The 18,263-nt window shown below is 35.1% G+C and overlaps 1 protein-coding gene across 1 annotated transcript; it reads left to right on the top strand.

Moving 5' to 3' along the window:
• The first annotated feature begins 10,126 nt into the window (after window positions 1-10,126).
• Window positions 10,127-12,396, top strand: LOC120259571 (60S acidic ribosomal protein P2B-like). Its single transcript, XM_039267204.1, has 4 exons — window positions 10,127-10,259; window positions 10,833-10,921; window positions 11,559-11,791; window positions 12,130-12,396. The coding sequence occupies exons 2-4, from the start codon at window positions 10,834-10,836 to the stop codon at window positions 12,154-12,156; spliced, it is 348 nt and encodes a 115-aa protein (XP_039123138.1). The 5' UTR covers window positions 10,127-10,259; window position 10,833; the 3' UTR covers window positions 12,157-12,396.
• Window positions 12,397-18,263: the final 5,867 nt, after the last annotated feature.

Below are 18,263 nucleotides of genomic sequence, written 5' to 3' on the forward strand. Positions count from 1 at the left end.
CCTGGAACCGGCCATGAGGCCAGTCCAGCTATCCCCTTTGACTCGGTGGTGAAATAACTATGCCGAATGACCCAAAAACCGATTGACCCAGCCGGATTTACCGGATTAATAAAATTAAAATTTTTAAAAAATGTCATGGCGAGAAGAAGTGAGAAAGAAGCCAAAGAGACTAGCGGTGAGCAGCGGTGAGCTGCGGCAGACATGAGAAGAAATGAGGGACAACAGAAGAAGAAGATGAGAGACGGTGTCACGGTTGAGATTTGAAGACATGAGAGAGACTATGAGTTTTTTGTTCTTCCCAAGCGAGTTTTTTTTTTCTTTCTTTGATGAGTTCCCAGAGACAAAGAGTGAGAGGGGTGGTTTTTTCTTTTATTTATTTATTTGTTTTTGTCTTTTTTATTCCCCATGTTGCCACGTGCTCCGTGGCATAGTTAGGAGATATTTTTATTTTGAATTTTTTTATTTCATTTTTTAAATCTCTCTTTAGAATTTGTTACATGAGCCCCTTTTATTTTTATTTATTTTTATATGCCTTTTTATTTAGTTATTTTTAACTCACAATAGAATAGGATGATAGTATAACCTTTTAGATATAAATATATATAACTAATCCACACACTCTCTTTTTTTTTATTCTAATTCGAATTAAGATGATGAAATTTAAATTGAAATAGGACTTATTAAAACCTATATAAACATATGTAATATAAATTCATCTAAAATTATTAAAAAAATATTTATAAATAAAATAATTTCACTGACAAAATTAAAGAGATGTGCTTATGTTAATTCCATAGCAATGTCAATTAAAAAAATAGATAAAATAAAGGGAAGAGAGATTTGATAAGTGGTAATATTTAAATAGTGGTTATGAGAAAGAGTTTTGATTAAAAAAAAACATCACAAACTAAAATAAAAATTTTCAGAAAATATAAGAAAAACACATCGACGGTTTGGGAAATTTAAAATAAAACAAAAACGACAAAAATTTTAATTTTTCCCCTACTCTTTGCAAAATGGTAAAAGCTCGTTTTAAAAGAAAATAAAGAAATTGGTGAAGATTTCACTTGATTCTTAACATTCTGTGAAACTTTGTATAGTTGCGCGGGGATTAATATTTTTAGGAGGTAACTTAACTTTGTTTGTGTTTCATTTCGGTTATTGAACTTCAATTTTTATAAAAAAAGTTACTCATCTTTGATCTTGTTTCTCCGGCAGGTCACTTGCGAGTAACCTGATTCATCTGTCCGACGTGGCTTCCGAAAAATCACAGTCAGCCCATGCTCGACACCTCAGCAGCCTATGTGGAGGCTCCATCTCATCCTTAAGTGCCACTCAAGCAAAGTAAGGCCACCTCAGCATCTTATATATGTTGTCTCGAAATCCTATTGGGAACCCTATTTCCTGATAACCCTAATTCCTCATTCTCCTCTTCTCTCTCCTCTTTTCCCGTCCCATTCGCCGATCGAGGATAATTGCGCTAGGGAGTGCGACGATCGTCTCCTATAAGACTTGTCTTTGTATTTCTCCAACCATTTTCTTCTCTTCTCCAACCTTGTCTTCTCTTCTCCAACCTCTTCTTCTCCAACCTTTTCTTCCCTTTTGAAAGTAATGATCTTCCTGTCTTATTTTTTGCAATGAGGAAAGCAAGGATCGCGTGAGATTGCGTGAGATCAGTGATCGATGTCAATCAACTGGGAGGTTCAACCACCGGGAGGAGAAGTCCCGGAATATTGTGAGTTTTTCTTTTTTTCTTTTTCTTTTTTTGGTGTGTTTATCTTATGCTCTTGTTTGAATTTGTGAGAGAACTTTGTTTTTTCTACTTCATTTCTTCTTGGAGGATATATGAAAAAGAAGTCTCTTTTTTTTGTGGTGTTTGGTTTGGGAAATTTGTAATTTTTTTTCTTTAAATGAAGATATTGATGATGATCTTTTGTTCTTGGTGCATGATTTTCACTCATTCTCTGTTAATTTCTTCTTTCTTTTTTTTTTAATTCTAAGTCTCTTTTTTTTTATCACAAAGAAAAGGAATGCCCCTTTTTCCTTGGTGTTCTGGTTTTGCAGTGTTTGCTTGTGTGAAGAAAATTTAGATTTCTTCTAAATAAAGTTTGGTATGATCTGTAGTTTAGTATTCATGATTTCTTTCCTTTGATTTCTACCCTTTTGTTTATTCATTGGGATGCAAACAAATCCTTTTATCCCCATCTTTCAACCAATTTTGATTTCATTTTTTCCCTTTAATGTATCATGATGCTTTGTTGAAATAGCTTTTCTAATGCTTTGTTGAAATGGCCTTTTTGTGTATTTTCATCAATATTTTTTCCCTTTAATGTATCTTGATGCATTTGACTGTGTTCCTTTATAATTGCACTAACTTTTAGGCTTATTGTCACTGTTTTGCAAATATGTACTTCATGTTTTTTTTTCTCTCTCACTATTGGGTTATATGGTTATGTTTTTTATTTCATGTGAATGTGGCAGATATTTTATTCTTATTTTTATCTCATGTTTAATTTTCTTTCTTATTATGTGTTCTTTTTTTTTAATTCTAGTTGTGGCTTAATTTTTGGGTAATGGGCTTGTTTTGGGTTACATCTTTTAAATTGTTGATAGAAGCCATGTATGGATGTGGGAATAGCTTCTTGGGTGTTTCTTTTTAATTTGAATGTTGGACATTAGCATCTAGGTTTATTGTTTCTTTTTAATTGTTTATATGTACTTGTCGAATGTGTTTGGAATCACCCTCTCCCATTTGTGGCTTAAGAACAACCTGGGCTATGGGTTAATGAGGCTTTTGAGCCCTAAAACCTATCCCCAAACAGTTCGGCCACCGAATGGATTGTAGTGATTCCTAATATATTCAACAAATAGTTGGGAATAAAAAACATTCTAGGGCATTTGAGCTTATATGATGTCATGTAGAGGACAAGAACTTAAGCCCATTTTCTTGGATTCAATTTCAGTACCAAGTGTAGATTTATTCACAATTCGTATGTACCACATGGTCAATGGGGTAGGCAGGTTAGCAGGATATGAGGATTATGTGTATGAAGACCAAATATCAAGGATTGAATTGTTGAGTATGGCCAAAGAGTTGGAAATAGATGTACAAATGTGTAGCATATGGTGGTTGGATGCTAGCAATCAACTTGGGTTGTACATGGCGGTAATAACAAACTTAGATACTCTTGGAATGTGATAAGTTCTTGTGTGTTAAGAATGCAAAGTGTTCTTTCCTTACAATGAGCATTACTTTTATCAGGTTTAAACACTAATACATGTGTATTTGTGTTCTTTTGCGCATGTAGGGTTGTGAAGCTAAGTATTAAGAAAAGAAGCCAAAAGTAGATTGTGAACGCACTATTTGGTGGAATCTTGGAAGGAACAAACGCGAAGACACAAGTGGGGCTCTAAGATACATGAATGTGTGCCAACCTCCATGTATTCAAGTCATTATAATGAGTTGGAGGGGCACGAAGTCAGTCACATTTGGATATCCCGACTTGTGCATTGATAGCAAGATCCTCACTAATGAGGCCTTTGATTGAAGAAGAGTTGAGATCTACGGCATAAATGTGTGTCTGTTTATGTTGCCTCGATGAAAAGTGTGGAATTGGGAGTCTTTTGGCGGAACACTATAGCAGTTATTGTTCACAGTCGGCCGAAAAATCAGGTTTCCAGAGAATCCACATGGACGTGTGGAAATTCCCCATGCCCGTGTGGAAATTCCACAAACCCGTGTGAAAAATTCACAGGGGTGTGTGGATGCCCGATTCCAGCCCTATTTAAGCAGCGGTTCAGCCCGATTTTGGGACGAATTTTTCATCCTTCTCTCCAACTTTTCTCCATCTTTTGAGAGACCGTCGACTAGGGTTTTGAGAGGCTTTGGCAAGTCTTTGGAGTAGTTCAACAGATTCGACACCGCGCTTCACTTCGAAGAAGGTTATTGGGGGGGGAGGGGGCTTTCGTCGGCATCGATCCGGAGAGGTGTGCCCTACGCCGGACAAGGAGACCTTTGGAGAAGACGAGGCTACTCCACAAGACTATCGACACGACTATTGAGGGGGTTTTTCTATGGATTATTTGTTTTTACTTTCGATTTCATTATTAATTGTATCTCTCCATGGAGAGCTAAACCCCCTAGTTGGTACTTGGATTTTGTAAACTCTATGATGTTAATGTTTCTTTGACCTTTTATTATGCCTTCCTTAATTGATGTTTTTAACTGAGTTTCAATCTTGAATGCTTGTTAAATGATTTCTCCCTTAGAATGACACTAGAGTTGAGAGTTCATCTTGGTAACCTTTATAGATGGGTGACACGCCATGAGGGTTAGACAAAGCTAGATTGGAGAGGGTTGAGAGGGTAAGTCGAGAGGTAGTGAAGCGTCCCCTTTCTCCTCCGGTGTGATTTATCCTACCTCCAATTCCTATAGTTCTTTGCGGTTACAATAGATTGAAGAACTAAAGGATGAACTCCGCTGGGGCTTAGTTGCGCGAGCAATAAAGTGAAGCGTTGAAGTGACTTTAGTATTTGGGGCTTAATTGTGACTAGGGGTCTTTCGTCTGGACCAAAGACTTAGATCTACACATAGGAATAGGGTTTATCACTTGGAATCCATAGAACTCTATGCAACTTTGCACAGGATATACTGTAGAGTTAGTCACGGTTGATCTTAGGTTTGGGACCATGTGCTTTAGTATTTTCACGACTCATTAAGCATTAGTTTGAAAGTATAATAGTAGGTCTTGCACTTGAAACATTAGTCCTAGGGGGAGCATTGTCCGAGTACCCCACTTCTATCGATTGTCTTTCCTCTCACTTACTTTGACCTCTCGCTCTTGTTTCTTTTGTTTCTGCTTACATTACACTTTATCAACACAATTATTATTCATCTTCGCTTGGTTAAGTAGCAATTTTAGTATTTTTATTCCCTACTCCCTATGGATACGATACCTCACTCACTTGGGATTTATTACTTCGATAAACCCGTGCACTTGCGGGTCACAAGCAAGGGGCATTGTCAGAATGGCTATGGCTGTAGATTCCACTAGAGAGGTCTGAGTTCATATAGATAGAAAAGATAAAGGATGGATTCCTTCTAGGAGTTTGAATGCAACAAGTGATAATGAAGATGATGCTGAAGAGGAAGAAGAGGATCCTGAGGAAAAAGACTTAGAGCAGACTTTGATAAATGGTAGATTGAGAGGTTCAAATGTTGATCCAGAAATTGACTTAAATGACTCAGATTACAATTTTGAAAGATGAATATGATGAAGAAGTGGAAAACAGATTAGTCCCTATAACCATGCCAAATCTAAATGAAAATCAGGCTTGATTAGGTGAAAATGTTTTTTTGTCAGAGACTGCAGAATCTAATGAAACTACAGTCATGCTCATCAATAGATTTAGATGGAATGCTTCCTGATAGGCCAAGATATTCAGAGTTCAATAAAGCCACTAACATGAAGAATCCTCAATTTAAGATTGGGATGAAGTTTAGAGATTTTAGACAATTTAAGGAGGCAGTTAAAAATTATGGAATTAAGCACATGTATGTTATGAATTTTAGGCCAAACACTAAGACAAGGTTCAAGGCTTACTGCACCAAAGGTTGCCCTTTCTACTTGTGGGCTTCACCAATGGTAAAGGATGGTGCAACTATACAGATTAAGTCAAGTGTGCTGAAGCATGAGTGTGGAAAAGAACACGGAAACAAACATGTAAATGCTAAGTGGATAGCTAAGGCATATATGGAGCAATGTAGGGAAGATCCAGCATGGAGATTGGCAGGAATAATACAGGCTGTGAAGAGTAATCAACATGTTGAAATAGCCAGATTAACAACATATTGGGCAAAAAAAAATTGCCTTAAGGTACTTGGTTAATTTTTTCATAAGTAAACAGATACAAAAGAAAGGGTGCATTATTGTTTATTTCTGCATTTATTTAATTCTTCTTTGCATATGTTTTACTTTCTAAATTATGGAGATAGATGGTGATGAGGAAACCCAGATGAGAAAGCTATATGATTACAGGCTAGAGCTTTTTAAGACCCACCCAGGGTCAACAATTAAATTTAGGTGCAATCAGGAAGTTTTCGAGGCAATGTATGTCTGCTTGTCACCTCTGAGGAATGGGTTTTTGGTAGGATGTAGGAGAATTATCTGCATAGATGGGTGCTTCCTAAAAGGGTTATATGGGGGACAGTTGCTGATTGCAGTTGGTATAGATGGTAACATTTCAATTTATCCTATTGCATGGTATGTGGTTGATAGGGAACATAGGGAGAATTGGGTTTGGTTCTTGCAGCTGTTAGCAGAGGACCTAATGATCACAAATGATCACAATTGGGGCTTTATGAGTGATAGACAAAAGGTTTGTTTATATGTTATAATGTTTATTTTTCTTGTGCAAAGCTTAAAAGTTAAATGTATAACTTCCATTACTAACAATTATTTTGTTTCACTGTGTGTTTTTTGCTTGTTTTTTCCTCCTTATTTTTTTGTAACTTTCCTGTGTGTTGTGTTTATGGTGTGTCCATACTATGGTTTAATTAATGCTATAGATGAATTATTTCCAAACAGTGAGCATAGGTTTTTTGTGAGACACATCCACACCAATTTTAGAAAACACTTTAAGGCAAAGACACTTAAGGACTAACCGTGGCGTTGTGCTAGTGCAACATATCTAGCTGCATTTGATAGAGAAATGAATATATTACAAGGACTCTCTCAAGGGGCATATGACTACATGAAAAAAATAGATCCCAACCATTGGAGTAGGGCACATTTCCAAGAAAAGTTTACATGTGACATCTTATTGAATAACCTGTGTGAGTGTTTTAATGCCCAAATTCTTGAAGCAAGAACAAAAAGGGATAGTTACATTGAACTAGATGATTAGAATCCAACTAATGAGTAGAATACAAAAGAGGAGGGATGCCATGAAAAATTGCACAACCACTCATTGCCCTAAGATTTTAAAAAAATTAGAGCAACATAAAGAATTGAGCATCCTGGATAAGCTAACTTGTTCAAGGGAGGGCCAAATATCAGGTAATAAGCCCTAATGGGCAGTTTGTTGTGGACAGGGTAGAAGGAAATTGTTCTTGTAGGGTTTGGCAGCTGATTGGTGTGCCATGTAGTCATACAGTGGCAGTAATTTATTACAACAAGGAAAAGCCTGAAAATTATCTTCTTGAATGTTACATTGTGAGCATATATTTAGATACCTATGGCCACACCTTAAACCCCACACATGACAAGGACCCATGGCCTAGAAGTGAGTAACAAACCATGATACCACCACTGCTAGTGAACAAGAAAAGAGGAAGGAAAACATTGCTAAGGAGGAGAGAAATAGATGAAGAAAACAAAGGGTTCACAGGTGTGAAGGTGACCAAGAAGGGGGTGAAAATGACATGTGGCTTGTGTGGAATAGTAGGGCATAACAGAAGATACCATGGCAAAGGGAAAGGGGTAAGTGTTTTGTTTCTTTGTTCTAGAATGAGTATTGTGCAATTAATATTATTGGTCCAGGCCGAAAACTGTAAGTTAGTTATTTTAAATTAGGACGCAAAGCTCCAAAAACTTACATATTGGCGTGGCATTGTAATCAGGACAATGCAGGATCAGTTCAAGCTCAACAAAGCCAGCAGGATGGTGAGTTGCATGGAGAAATGCACTTCCAGAGAGATGCACAGGTAGTGTGATGACAAATAAGATTGTGGAAATAAAATTCATTGATGATTAAATGCTATTGGAAATTGATTTAACTTATTTATTAGGATGATACACTGGTAGACATTCAATTACAACAAAGGCAATTGCATACTGATGCACTGATTGACATCCAAGTGCAGCAAAATCCACAGGTAGTTTGGAAGTTTGTCTTAATCCTATTTGTTTATGCTTATATCCATACCACAGGTACTTTGGAAATTTTTTGTAATATCTGTGGTTGACTAATTAAATTACAGGGTTTAAGGGAACAAGGGCAACCAAATTGTGATGCATCTGTTAACATCACGAGCATGCCATTCATACAAGTATTTACTCTTGCCCTAAAAAAGGATTATTTTGTTATCTCACCCAGTACACATTCAAATTAACATTTTCTTCTTGTTGCTTTTCTCACATTATAGGGTATTCAAGAATAAGGGCATGCAGCTGGTGATGTATCTGTTAACATGAGAGACCAAACAATACAATAGGTAAAAATTCAATATGTGAATTATTAGAAGAGAGGTTAGGCATATGACTGCTTCCATTATTTTCCAAAATTGTAGGTGGTTTTCACACCTGATGAGACTCTTTTTACTGGATGTGGGACTATAGTGAAGAGAAACAAACTAGGCATTAGAAGAGAGGCCAGTTACACTACCACACAAGGAATAGAAAAAAGAACAGCTTCAAGGCAACTTGTGTAGAAAACTGCAGGACAAGGAAAAAAGCCTATGGAGAGATGCTACAAAGAAAGAAAAAGCCTAGCTTCCACCAGGTATTAGGGCTCCACTAACTAGTGATGGCACACAAGGAAGGCAGGCCTGAAGACATTGAAGATGAGGTTAAACATGTTCATTTTGGAGTTTGTAGTTTGTAGTTTTGTTGAGGGGTCTATAATGTTCTTTCTGTATGTATTGCATAGTTAAAACTACTGCATGTACTAATTGTGTTACTCTCACATTTTTGGATGTAAATGTCTACATGGTGAAATGGCTGCATCTATAGCATTACTGGACGTAATTGAATTATATATACTAAATTTTTTGACTTCAATGAAAGGAATTTTTGTTGGTTGTACACAAATTTTTATAGGTTTTTCTGATCTTCATAATCAGTTGGAATGATGACATCAATTGCACAAACATACTCATGCACTTTATTGATTCTCCAGGTTAAATCTACAAGCAATTTTTGGTAATGAATGTTTGTATTTGTTATATATTCATGTCAATGAAGCTTCGAGTTTTCTGCATTTAAGTTGTTTCTTATTGATTAACATTTATGTATATCCTTTCAACCTTGAATGTGGGGTTGATTGACTCCAAAAGTTTATTATTAATTATTTTTGTGTATTCTAGTTTATTTTTGGTGTTTAGTTTTCCAGAATATCTTTTATTAATTGGTAATCATTTTAGATAATGTAATTCTTTGGAATGTTAACATCAAAACTCCTTCAAATCATATCCTTTCTTCTGAAAAAAATTGAATCAACATTTCCAATTGATCATATATCATTATCCTTGTTGCTCAAATTTAGCAATTTAAATCCAGTCAATCAATAAATTCCATGTCATCAAATCATGAGATCATATAAGATCCAAATTAAAACTATAACTTCACAAAAAGAAAAGAAAAAGATCATCAGAATGCCCTTACAATAAAATCATAATAAATACAAATTATGAAGCCATGTTCGAGTGTGAAAATCATTAATAAAAATTATAACAAAATCAGAATGCCTTTATACATTGTCAAATGAAAAAAAAATTATCTCCTCCATCTGTACGCCGGCGGTATGATTGTAACAGCACCACCTACTGTCTTAGCCATCTTGGCGCAACGATTGGCTGATGAGCTCCCATAGATTCACCTGCCCTTGAGAGCTTCGATTGCTTTTCTCCATTAGGGCAATGCTAAGGAAGAAGGTGACATTGAGGTGGCTTCCAACTTAGGTGATGTGGCAAAATTTTTGCTTAGGTGACACTTAAGGATGAGATAGAGCCTCCACATAGACTGCTGAGGTGTTGAGCATAGGCTGACTGTGATTTTCCGGAAGCCACGTCGGACAGATGAACGCGAATGACTTGCCGGAGAAACAAGATCAAAGATGAGTAACCTATTTGATGTAAATTGAAGTTCAGTAACCAAAATGAAACATAAACATAGTTAAGTTACCTCCTTGATAAAATTAATCCGTTGCGCGGAATGCGTATATATGAGTATATAAATTATATATATAATATTATTTTTGTTAAAAAAACTAATGTAACAAGCCCGGACCAAACCTGACTATGTGGCTTGATCAAGTATAGGTCTTGACTTCAAGGAAAATAGCATTAATGACCGTTGGATATAATGATGAACGGTCAAGATGACATCCAGAAACATCATACCGAACGGAGGAAACCATGGAACTCTCACCTATAAATTGCTTCAAGAGTCACCTGCGCTGAAAACCCTAGACGAGCTTTGAGACCCCTCAGCGGCGGAGCCGTGCTTCCGATCTCGTTCTCATTCTAGTTATACCCTCAAGTAATAATCCACATCCCTCTCTCATCTTTCTCTCCTTTGCTATGATTTCATCTCTTCTGTTGATCGATCTATAGATCAATATTATTTTTCATTATTGTTGCTGATCAATGAAGTGTTTTTGTCGTTTGTAGTGCGGTATTGTTGCGTGTTTCGATCTTTGGTTTGCAGAGAATGGTGTTTGTGTTAGTTTTAGATTCGTATTTTTTTTAATAATAGTTTTGGAGGATACTTGTTCATGAAGTTGTAGGTGTGTGTTCAATGAGACCAATTCTGTGCTGGTTTTTGATTAATTGAATATGTAACGAAATATGAATGGTTAGATGTTTGATAGTTTCTCATAGAAAAAATGATTCATTAAACCAATGATATTTTGATATATGTCTTGAATTAAGTACAAATTACAAATGTGGTATTCTCATGGTTCATTAGTTGGTCAACCTTCTTCTCAGTCTGCCGTATTTTTGGCAATTATTAATTAGTGTGATCTCCCCTAGTAAATTCTTGTATTGCTTGCTTGAATCTTATAATGAATCCAGCATTGTGCAACTTGATATTTTCTTTTTCTTTTCATAGAATGAAGGTGATTGCAGCATATTTACTTGCTTTGCTTGGTGGAAATAGCTGCCCGAGTGCTGACGATTTGACGAAAATTCTATCATCAGGTTTTTCTATTTTATCTCTGTTGCCATTTCTTGTGTGTCATTTCATCTGTATAATTTTAAGAGTTTAATCTGGTTTCTCTCTTCAATAATGGATTCTATATATTTGATTCTGGGTGTTGTGATTTATTCTTCCTGTGTACATTGCATTTGAGAGAAGAATGGGTAGGTTGCCTGATTATTCATGTATTGAACTGATGGATTCCAACTTATGAGGGTGACATTCTATCTTTGTCCTGCATTTCTTTTCTATGCCTAACAAGAAATAGAACTTTGTAGTGTTTTCAACTGATGCCAGATGCTTGCGATACGAGTGTGAATCTTAGTTTCTGACAACCACATATATACAAATTTAATTTTGTATTGCTTTTAAGTCTTGAAAGAGAGTATATTGGTGTATAGCGGATCTTCTATCTTTGTATTGCTTCTAAGATGGGAATTTGTGTCCAAAGTATGGTTATATTTTGCTGATTGCCTGGAGAGTTTCAAGATCTACTGCAAATTTCTTTTCATTGAAGTTTTGATCTTAGCAATATTGGTGTCTAGCGGATCTTCTACATTTTATTCAAGGAATCTTTTTTCAACTCATTTCTTATGGTTTGCATTCTGAAGTACTCTCAACAATGACTCCATTAAACAGTTGGAGCTGAAGCTGATGAAGATAGGATTGAGTTCTTTCTCTCTGAAGTTAAAGGCAAAGATATAACAGAGCTTATTGCCCTTGGGAGAGAGAAGTTTGCTTCTGTCCCATCTGGTGGTGGTGCTGCCATTGCAGTTGCCGCACCTGCTGGAGGTGCTGGTGGTGCAGCCGCTCCAGCTGCTGCTGAGCCCAAGAAAGAAGAGAAAGTGGAAGAGAAGGAAGAATCAGATGAGGTGAGGATATTTGTTTGGATGTTGATTACATATGTCCTTTGCAGGGTTTCCAAACTCAATTGCACAATCATAATGTCATCTATTTTGGAAATCTATGCTATTTTTAAGATCAAAGGATGCTTATTTCTGATTAATTTTTGCACTTGGAAGAACAGAGAGATACTTCTAAATATTTCCCCTAAGCAGTATCCTGATCTAACTGAGAAGATGATTAGATTAGGCTCTCTTTCTCTGCGGAGAGTTTCTAAAAGTCATTTTTGTTTCAGAACCTTTTTCCCATTATAAACATGATTGCCGTCATTTGTTTAAACTTATGAAACTTGTTTGTTTATGTGCAGGACATGGGCTTCAGTTTGTTTGATTGAGAATGACAAGTTTCATGCTTTCACACAGTATCTGTCTTGTTAGGAAAGGAGAGATCAGCGACTGCAATGATGCTAAATACTTGATTGCAGGATAGTCAGTCTCTCATTCTTTTTGTTGTTTCTTTTTTGGTAACGCTTTGAACATTTTTGGTGGCATGGCTTCACGTGGTTGTGTTGTTGGTTTTATCACTAATGGTAACGGTGATGCTATTATTATTGCTCTTACTTGGTTTGCTTTAATTTGGGTTCAAGTTATCTGCTACATTCTTCGGTAATTTATAGTTTCATGTTGAATTACTATTACTAATGGTGTTAATGTGTTAAGGGAAAAGAAAAGCTGTTTTAAAAAGGAATAATTTTCTAAGTAGTCAGAACTGCCCATAGTGCGCCATTAGTTTTATTTCAATTTGTCTTTGGGGTTTTTTTAAAATTATTTTAATATAAAATAGTGTAAAGGCCCGCGATAACTTTTTTTCACGAAAAATGGTTGTAATAATTATACAAATTATATAAAAAATGATATTCGTAAACGTTTTTTTTAATTGTTTTTAATGTGAGAATTGTATTCTCAAATTTTGAAATATATTTTAAACTAATATTTTTAATTACTTATGTATTGGTAAAATTATGCCAAAAAAAGACTATTTCAATCAATCTTGTGGAACAAAGATATGTTTTGTGTCTATTCCGTTCAAATTCTTTTAATTTTTTAAAATTATTTTTACTAATTATGTTATTTTTAAAATATTTATTTTCAAAATTGTATGAATTATAGGAAATATTTTTGAATATTTCTAATAAGAATTCACTTTTCTTTAGAATTTTATAACTAAATTATAATGTAATAGATATTATTAGGAAGCATATTGCCTTATTTTTTTAAGTTTGAAAAAGCGTCGTTGAATTTTATATTACGTGTTGTTATAGTTTTTAAATTTCAAGTGTTTGTATAAATTTTGATTTTTTGTATTAATGAAAAGCATTTTTTTAATACTTGTATTAAAAAAACAATTATTAAATTTGGCTTTTATTAAGAAAATGGAGTAAAAACACAAGCTGATTATTTTAATTTAATTTCTATATATAATAAATTGGTTTTACATTAAAATTTTCATAATAACAATAGTTATATGCGCATGTCTTTACAGACATGTCAATTGATAAGATATCAATATTAGCAATTATAAAAAATAAATGGCAAAATTATAATAATGGTAGAGTAGAATAGAAATTATAACCTTTGAGTCAACGTTATTATCAACAATGAACAAACAATTAGATCCACCAAAGCAACATCAAATCATATATTTTCCTGGATTGTTCCGTCTATACCTAGTTGGTGTGATAGAAGTGGTATAAACACTCCACAGATGGATCTCCTCACTATTCATGTAACAATCATGAACTTTCCATCTCTTGAAAGAGGAAGTGATATAAGTGGGTGCTCCTCAAGTATGACTCCCTCTAGTCACTTCCGAAAGGCATGTATCTAAATCTCTTGATTGGCCTATATGTTAGGATTCTTATACCATTTTTACTCTAAAGTGTCTCAAGCTTTTAATTTCAAAAATTGAATCCTATACTTCCATGTTGTTATAATGTAGACCCACCATTTAATTTTCTGTCAAAAATAAAATACCATTACTTGGTAAGGTCAAAATCTATTTATTTACAACAAAACATAAATCATATATTGACATGGAGACTACAAAAACTCTTGGCATAACACTAGCAGTAATGGCCCAAACTATGACCACTGACCGCCACTTGTGTAATTTGGTTGATTATCTCTTATATTAATTTCATAACACTTTCTTTTTCTTGTTTGTTTCTATTTTCCTTCTTCTGTTTTCAAACTTGATAGATTGATGTGCAGATAAGAAAGAGAAGTCCTTGTTAATAGATAACAAAACATTATTTGTCTTTGGTTAGTTAGGACATAGGGTCTAAAATGTATAGTTGTTGATTCTTGCCTGGTCTATATGTTAGGATCCCTGGGCCACTCACATGGCACCATTGTGTGTCTAATATTCCTTGTCTTCCCATTCCTAACACTTTTTTTCTTTGTTCTGTTTTCAAACTTGATAGATTCTTATGAAGATAAAAAAAAAGAGGTCATTATCTCATGTCAAACAAGCCCACGCATTAACCAATATAATATATGTAGATAAGAAAGAGAGGTCCTTGTCATTAGGTAAATAAACATTATTTGTTTTTGATTAGTTAGGACATAGGCTATGTTTCTTTGCCTACAATGTATCGTTGTTGATTTTTTTCTTGGGCTATATGTTAGGATCCCTGCACCATTTACGTGCCACCCTTGCGTGTCTCATGTTTTTTTGTCTTTCCATTCGTAACACTTCTTTTTCTCTTTGTTTTTATTTTCCTTGTTCTATTTTCAAACTTGATAGACTCGTGTGCAGATAAAAAAAGAGGTCATTGTCTCAAGGTCAAACAAAGCCACACAGTAACCAATATAATATATGCAGATACAAAAGCGATATTATTGTTGTTAAGAGCATAATTAAAAGATGGAAGTGGCATTTGCTGTGGATGGACCATGGTGTTAAAAAAACATGTGAAACTGAAAGCGACATTGTTGCTGTGAAGAGTACTTAAAGGATAGGAACAAACACCCAATCAAAACTGAACAAATGTCTCTCAAACGAAAAGTTCCAAAAGAGGAGATATTTGGAGATAGAATTAAGAGTAAGCATTATATGATGATGACTTTTTGGTCTTCATCAAATGTTTTAATGTTAGCTCATATATATATATATATATATATATATATATATATATATATATATATATATATATATATATATATATATATATGTTGTCTTTTATATGGCTTCTAATTAGAGATGAACATGGACATTTGTTTTCTCCTAAGTGTGTGTGTGTTTTTTTTTTAAATTTATAGCCTAGATATATTTCATATATATATATATATATATATTATGGTGATGATGATTTTTTAGCCTTCATCAAACAAATTTTATTGTTGGCTCATAAATAAATATATTATTGTCTTTTATATTACTTCCAATTAGGGATGAATATGAAATTTTGTTTTCACATATAAAGAATTACCAATCACTTAAACATTAATCCCATACCAAATGCATAAATTCAAAATAAAAAGGTTAAGGTTTGGCCTTTGAAAGACAAGAATCATTCCGAAGCTGGATAATTTTGAAAATAGAAAAGCAAGAAAACACACTATGTTTTCCCACAAATAAAGCCCTTGTTCTCTAGCTATAAAATATATTTTTCTATTAAACAAAATCATTATGAGATAAAATTAATCTTTTCAAAAATAACTTGATTTAAAAATGTCAATGTCAAGATCAAAACTTCATGAGATTGGAACAATTTTTAAGGGCATTTTTATTCATAAAAAATCCTAATTTCTTCCAATTCTTGTAGGCTGCACAGTAATATTTAATGATATTAAATATCAGTTATCATTTGTCTGGGTAAAACCAGCATTCGGCAAAAAATTAGCCAGACTTCTAATATGAATGAATTTTATAAAACATAAAAATGGTGGACTTATAGTCCAAGGAGAAAAAATTACTATATGCAAACATGTGGATAGCATTTTAACTTCACCTATAATTAATAACTATTGAACCAATAGTTGCTCATGCACAATCAAATGATTAGAAGGTGATAGATCAATTAATAAAAAGAATTGAACAATTAGAAAGAAACAACAAAAGAATAGAATTATTAGAAAGACTAAATCCTATGTTAGTCTCCTACTTGAGCTCTTCCTCAATATAAAAACACCAAAAGCATACTCAAAAATCATCAAAACCAAATTTTTAAAGAAAAAATAAATACTTAATTGAAATTGAAAAGAAACAAACCTTCTTTTCCTCTACAACAGGAGCAGTTGCAGGGGATGCTATGGCACAAACAACCGCTAACGCAGTGGGCACCACCACACCCTGGATAAAAAAAACACAATCAAAACCAAAAGATTATGAATTTTTTACTATGGTGAAAAAGTAAGAAAGAAGAACTGAGTTCTCCCACCAGATGTAGATCCGACATTGGCGATGAGATTAGCGATGAGCCCTTTTTGCAAAGCGAGCATCTTAACCCATATTAATATTAAAAAAAAGAAAACTAGAAAAGACTTTCTTCCCAGATGAATAAATCCATGTTCTCTCCTTGTTTAAATTTAAAAATTAAAAAAAATTAACTTTTGAAACTATCCAAAATCTACTCAATCATGCACCAACTTCATCACTATCTTATCTCCCACAACAACACTAATATTATCTTATCTCCATGTTTAAATTTTAAAAATATAAAAAGATGATCAAATAACATTATTTAATTACAAAAACAAAAATAAAAAAAATACAAAAAAAGGAAAAATAAAAAACCACACAACCTCCAAAAATATAATCAAAAGCAAGAGGTGAGAATCACGCCCAAAACATAGCTGCACCCACCCGTATCTTCGGATCTAATCTCCTCATTGTCTCCAAGCGACCGATAGTAAGATTGGGGGTGAGGGAGTTGATCAAGGCCCTCTTGGTTCCGCCCTTGATGAAATCCACTTTGAGGACTAGCGCAAGGACTTGGAAGCCATCATCATTAGTGTTGGAGCCCAAGGAGGGAGGAAATGTCCGGTGAGAGGGAAAGGGGTTGAAAGTGGCCTTGGAGGAGGAGAAGGAAGGAGGTGAAAGGGTGGAGAGTGACGGAGGAGATGGAGCCAGTGTTGGAAAGGATGGAAAGAGAGGTGGTGGTGGTGGTGGGAGAAGAAGGAGAAGAAGAAAGGGATGTTGGTGCCGGAAGGAAGGTGGAGGAGGTGGGTGTGGAGGGAGAAAAAGGATTTGTGGGAGAGGAGGAGACCTGGCGTGGGTTTGGATTTGGAGTTGGATGGACGACGGAAAAAATGGTGAGAGGGAGGATTAGGTGCTATTAATTGATGTTTGCTCTTAAAATTCATAAGTAATAAGTGCTTGTGTGATAAGAATGTGAAGTATTCTTTCCTTATGATGAGCATTATTTTTATCAGGTTTTAGCACTAATATGTATGCATTTATGTTACTTTCATGCATATAGGGTCGTGAAGCCGAATGTTAGAGAAAGAAGCCAATATAGATCGTGAATGCACCATTTGGAGGAAATCTTGAGAAGGATCAAACGTAAAGACAAAAGTCAGGTTCAAGATGCGAGAATGTGCGCCAACCTCCTCGTATTCAAGTCAGCACAATGATTTGGAGGGGCACAAAGGCAGTCACATTCAAGTATTCCGACTTGTGCATGTATAGCAAAATCTCCACCAATGTAGCCGTTTATCGAAGAAGCAAAGTGATCTACAACGTAAACGTGTGCCAGTTTACGTTACCTCGATGAGAACATGGATTCGGGAGTAATTCAGGCCGGCACTACAGCAGGGCAATGTAGCAAACATTGTAGAAATTAACTGTAGTAGATATTATTCACATACGGCCGAGAAAAGCGATTTCCAGAGAATCCACACGGGCGTGTAGAATTCCACATGCCCGTGCGTTATTCCACAAGCCCGTGCGGTGAACCACAAGGGTGTGTGGATTCCCGATTCCAGCCCTATTTAAGGCCGATTTCAGTCCCGATTTCAGCATTTTTTTCTCCATCTTTTCCCTAACTTGAGAGAGGGTGGTAGCTAGGGTTTAGAGAGGTGTTGTCTAGGGATTGGGAGAGGTTCTACGACTCCAACATCGCGCTCCGTTTGAAAGAAGGTTAGTGGGAGAGCTTTCGTCTGCACTGATCCGGTGAGGTATATCCTAGGCTGGACAAAGGGACCCTTGGACGAGTAGAGGCTTCTCCACAAAACCATCGTTGTGACTACCGAGGGGGTTTTCTATGGATTACTTGTTTTTACATTTGATTTCATTGATTGTAACTAGCTCCATGGAGAGCTAAACCCCCTAGTGGGTACTTGGATTTGTGAACCTTAGGATGTATTTGTTTCATTAAACCTTGTTATATTGCTTTTATTAATTGATGTGTTAATTGAGTTCCAATCTTGTGTGCTTGATTGTTTGAATACTCCCTTAGAGTGACACTAGTGTTGAGAGTTCTTTTTGGCAACCCTTATG

The sequence above is a fragment of the Dioscorea cayenensis genome, chromosome 4 (genome assembly GCF_009730915.1).
Source record: "Dioscorea cayenensis subsp. rotundata cultivar TDr96_F1 chromosome 4, TDr96_F1_v2_PseudoChromosome.rev07_lg8_w22 25.fasta, whole genome shotgun sequence".
Classification (NCBI taxonomy): domain Eukaryota; kingdom Viridiplantae; phylum Streptophyta; class Magnoliopsida; order Dioscoreales; family Dioscoreaceae; genus Dioscorea; species Dioscorea cayenensis.